Source organism: Seriola lalandi, unplaced genomic scaffold, assembly GCF_002814215.2.
Source record: "Seriola lalandi dorsalis isolate HSWRI2012SDOR001 ecotype SW California unplaced genomic scaffold, Sedor1 jcf7180002054991, whole genome shotgun sequence".
In the NCBI taxonomy this organism is placed as follows: Eukaryota; Metazoa; Chordata; class Actinopteri; order Carangiformes; family Carangidae; genus Seriola; species Seriola lalandi.
In genome coordinates, this window is record NW_019525540.1 from 57,812 (window position 1) to 60,754 (window position 2,943).

General features: G+C 45.4%; 1 protein-coding gene across 1 annotated transcript in view; it reads left to right on the top strand.

Moving 5' to 3' along the window:
• The window catches only part of rbl2 (retinoblastoma-like 2 (p130)), a 15,498-nt gene extending 12,709 nt beyond the window's left edge, over positions 1-2,789 (top strand). The window contains exons 20-22 of the mRNA XM_087171375.1: positions 4-218; positions 329-502; positions 1,089-2,789. Coding sequence (XP_087027501.1) covers positions 4-218; positions 329-502; positions 1,089-1,256 — 557 coding nt within the window. The 3' untranslated portion in view covers positions 1,257-2,789. The remainder of the gene's footprint in view (positions 1-3; positions 219-328; positions 503-1,088) is intronic.
• The last annotated feature ends 154 nt before the right edge of the window (positions 2,790-2,943 follow it).

Below are 2,943 nucleotides of genomic sequence, written 5' to 3' on the forward strand. Positions count from 1 at the left end.
CAGCAGGTGGAGACAACAGTCCAGTACCTATTCGCTCCAGCAGCACCTTGCCTGCCCCCCAGCCTGGCAGTGCCCCCTCCACACCCAACAAGAACCCCTCCTCGTCTTCCTCAGCGGAGGAAGAGCGAGGAGACCTGATCCACTTCTACAACAACGTTTACATCAAACAGATGAGACTGTTTGCTCTGAGATACTCCCCCAGCTCCCCCTCTGCAGGGGTGAGTCAGCCTCACCTCCTCACTCTGCTCCACACATGCAGCTGCTGTGTGGCTCAAAGGTTCACTGTGTGTGTGTGTGTGCGTGTGTGTGTGTGTGTGTGTGTGTCCAGGTGGAGTCCCCCTCCCTCTGTCCGTATCCCACCCTGAGAATCGGCTCTCCTCGTCGGATGCTTCTGTCCAGCAAACACTCCATCTACATCTCACCTCACAAGACAGGCTCCGCCCCCTCGCCAACAACCCCCCGAGACAAGATCTACTACTACATCTGCAGCAGCCCCCCAAATGTGAGACCCACACCAGACACACACACACACACACACACACACACACACACACACACACACACACACACACACACACACACACAGTGGTAGGTAGATGGCATCCAGTGATTGCTCGGCTCGAGGAACCAGAGCAGGAAGATCATTGGTCAGAAATGATGATGGAGGATGTGACAGTGTGGGGAGGCCAAGTTTAACTTCTCCTCAGCTGAGCGAGTTACTGAAGGCTGTTGTGCAGAATCTCTTTAAATGTTTCCTTAGTTTAAGAAAAAAGTTGAGGCACTTACAGCAGTTAAAGAGATTTTACAGCAGTACTGTTTCCATGGAAACTGTTGATTTGCTGCCATTAGCACTTGTGATAGGCCGAAGCTGTGATCTCATCCTCCTGTTGATTTGACGGGAACTTCACCAGGTGAACTTCAATAAGGTTTAACTGACTTTAAGTGATTCCTGAAGTTTAAGACTGAGATAAGGAGAAAATGAATTGTCAGGAGTCAAGCGAGTTTCTGTTCACTAACATTCATTCAATCACACACATGTTGGATAACACACTCTGACCTCTGACCTCTGACCCCTGACCCGCCCTCAGCGTCTGCAGGAGATCAACAGTATGATCCGGACTGGGGAGACGCCCACCAGGAAGCGCAGCATGCCTCTGGAGGACGAGACGTCCCCCAAGAGGGTGTGTCCTGACAATCACTCCGCCCTGCTGCGCCGCCTGCAGGACGTCGCCAATGACCGCAGCTCCTCCCACTGAGATCACACACACATTGAATACACACGTCACACACACACACACACTCTCATACTATCACCACAGTGACACACACTCCTGGTCAGAGGTCAGACTCTTCAGGAGCATTTTGGTCACTCGTGAATTTTATAGAACTTTAAATAATAAATCTGCAGTCATGTGACCAACATGTTGTTCACATGTTGCTCACATGTTGGTCACATGTTGGTCACATGTCTGACCAACAGGAATCATGGAGGAGAAACATTTGACCAGAGAAACACTGAGGTGTAAAAACGAAACCAGAAACAGACAAATATATCTGAACAGGAAGAACCATCTCACTGTTACCATGGAAACAGACTGTTGTTTTAATACAGACCTGATTCAAACTAATTTCATTTCATTCATCATTAATTAACTGAACTGAATTCTGACGAAAATATCAGGATGTTTATATTTTTTTTGAAGTTCTGTAAAATTCACTCTGAAAACGACCAAAGTGAAAAAAAAAACAGATTTCTGTCTGTTGCTTTAAAAAGTTAAGACATTCATTTTTAAGTTTTCCAGATGTTTGTGTGTGTTTGGTTTGAACTGAGGCTCCTCCTCGGGGACAGGTGAGTCCAGGTGACTTACACTAACACAGTCAGCACCTGGAGCTGCAGCAGTGACTGTGACACACATCATGGAGGAGGTTCAGGTCCTGATGCTGAACCTGTCCCTCCAGAATAAAGCTCCACAGAAACAGAGTCTGTAGAACTTCATAGAGAATCCTCCTGTTTCTAAGTTTCTTCAGTATCTCAGTAAAACATCATGATACACTGCAGACAGCTGATCGAAGCCGCTGTTTACATCCCCCAATGCATGATGGGAAGTGTATTTTAAAAACCTAGAGCTGGTTATGTCCCTGACAGTTGAAGCCTCTGGTTTGAATTAATGATCAGTCTTGATGATCTTCTTCGTGTCCCTGTGACATGTCAGTGTGTGAATCTCTTCATTCCGTCCATTTCCTCTGAAACAGGAAGTTTCCTGGGCTTTTATTCTGAAAGTTTTCTACTAGAAGTTCCTTCCTGAAGTGAAGGCGTGATGACGTGTCGTCCTGCTCTGATGATTTCTTTTACTCTGACTTTATTCAACTTAACTGAGAGATTTAGTTTCTGTGTTTCTAGAAAACTAAAAACAAAACTCTGATGTAGTTCCCGTCATTGTTAAACTGGTTCACCATCGTGGCACCAGTTAAAGGGCTTCAGATGAATTATGTCATGTGATTAAATCTGATCTTCATCTTCACACCAGCAGATGATTTAAATGTGTTTGTCTGGACAGTCGTCCTCCTGTTCTCGTGTTTGACCCCGACTGTCTGAGACGAGGACTCGTCTGTAAATATCTGTACAAAGAGAAGAAACATATTTTATGGAGGTTGATGTAAGTTAAGTGCCTTTTTTTTACTCCTGAATCTGTTTGTTAGTTAGTTTGTTGTTTACAACCAACAAACTTCACCTTTATTAAATTTTCTTGATTGTAAAAAAAGCTGATGTAATAAAAAGTTGAAAGTGACCTGTTGTTCAGTGTGTGGCCACGAGGGGGAGCTGTTGATGTGATGAGGCAGGAAGAGAAGAAGAACAGACGCCGTACAGCTGAAACACACACAGACACACAGTTTCATCACCAGCTGCTGATCACCAGGATTTTAATGGGCAGCTCGAGACAC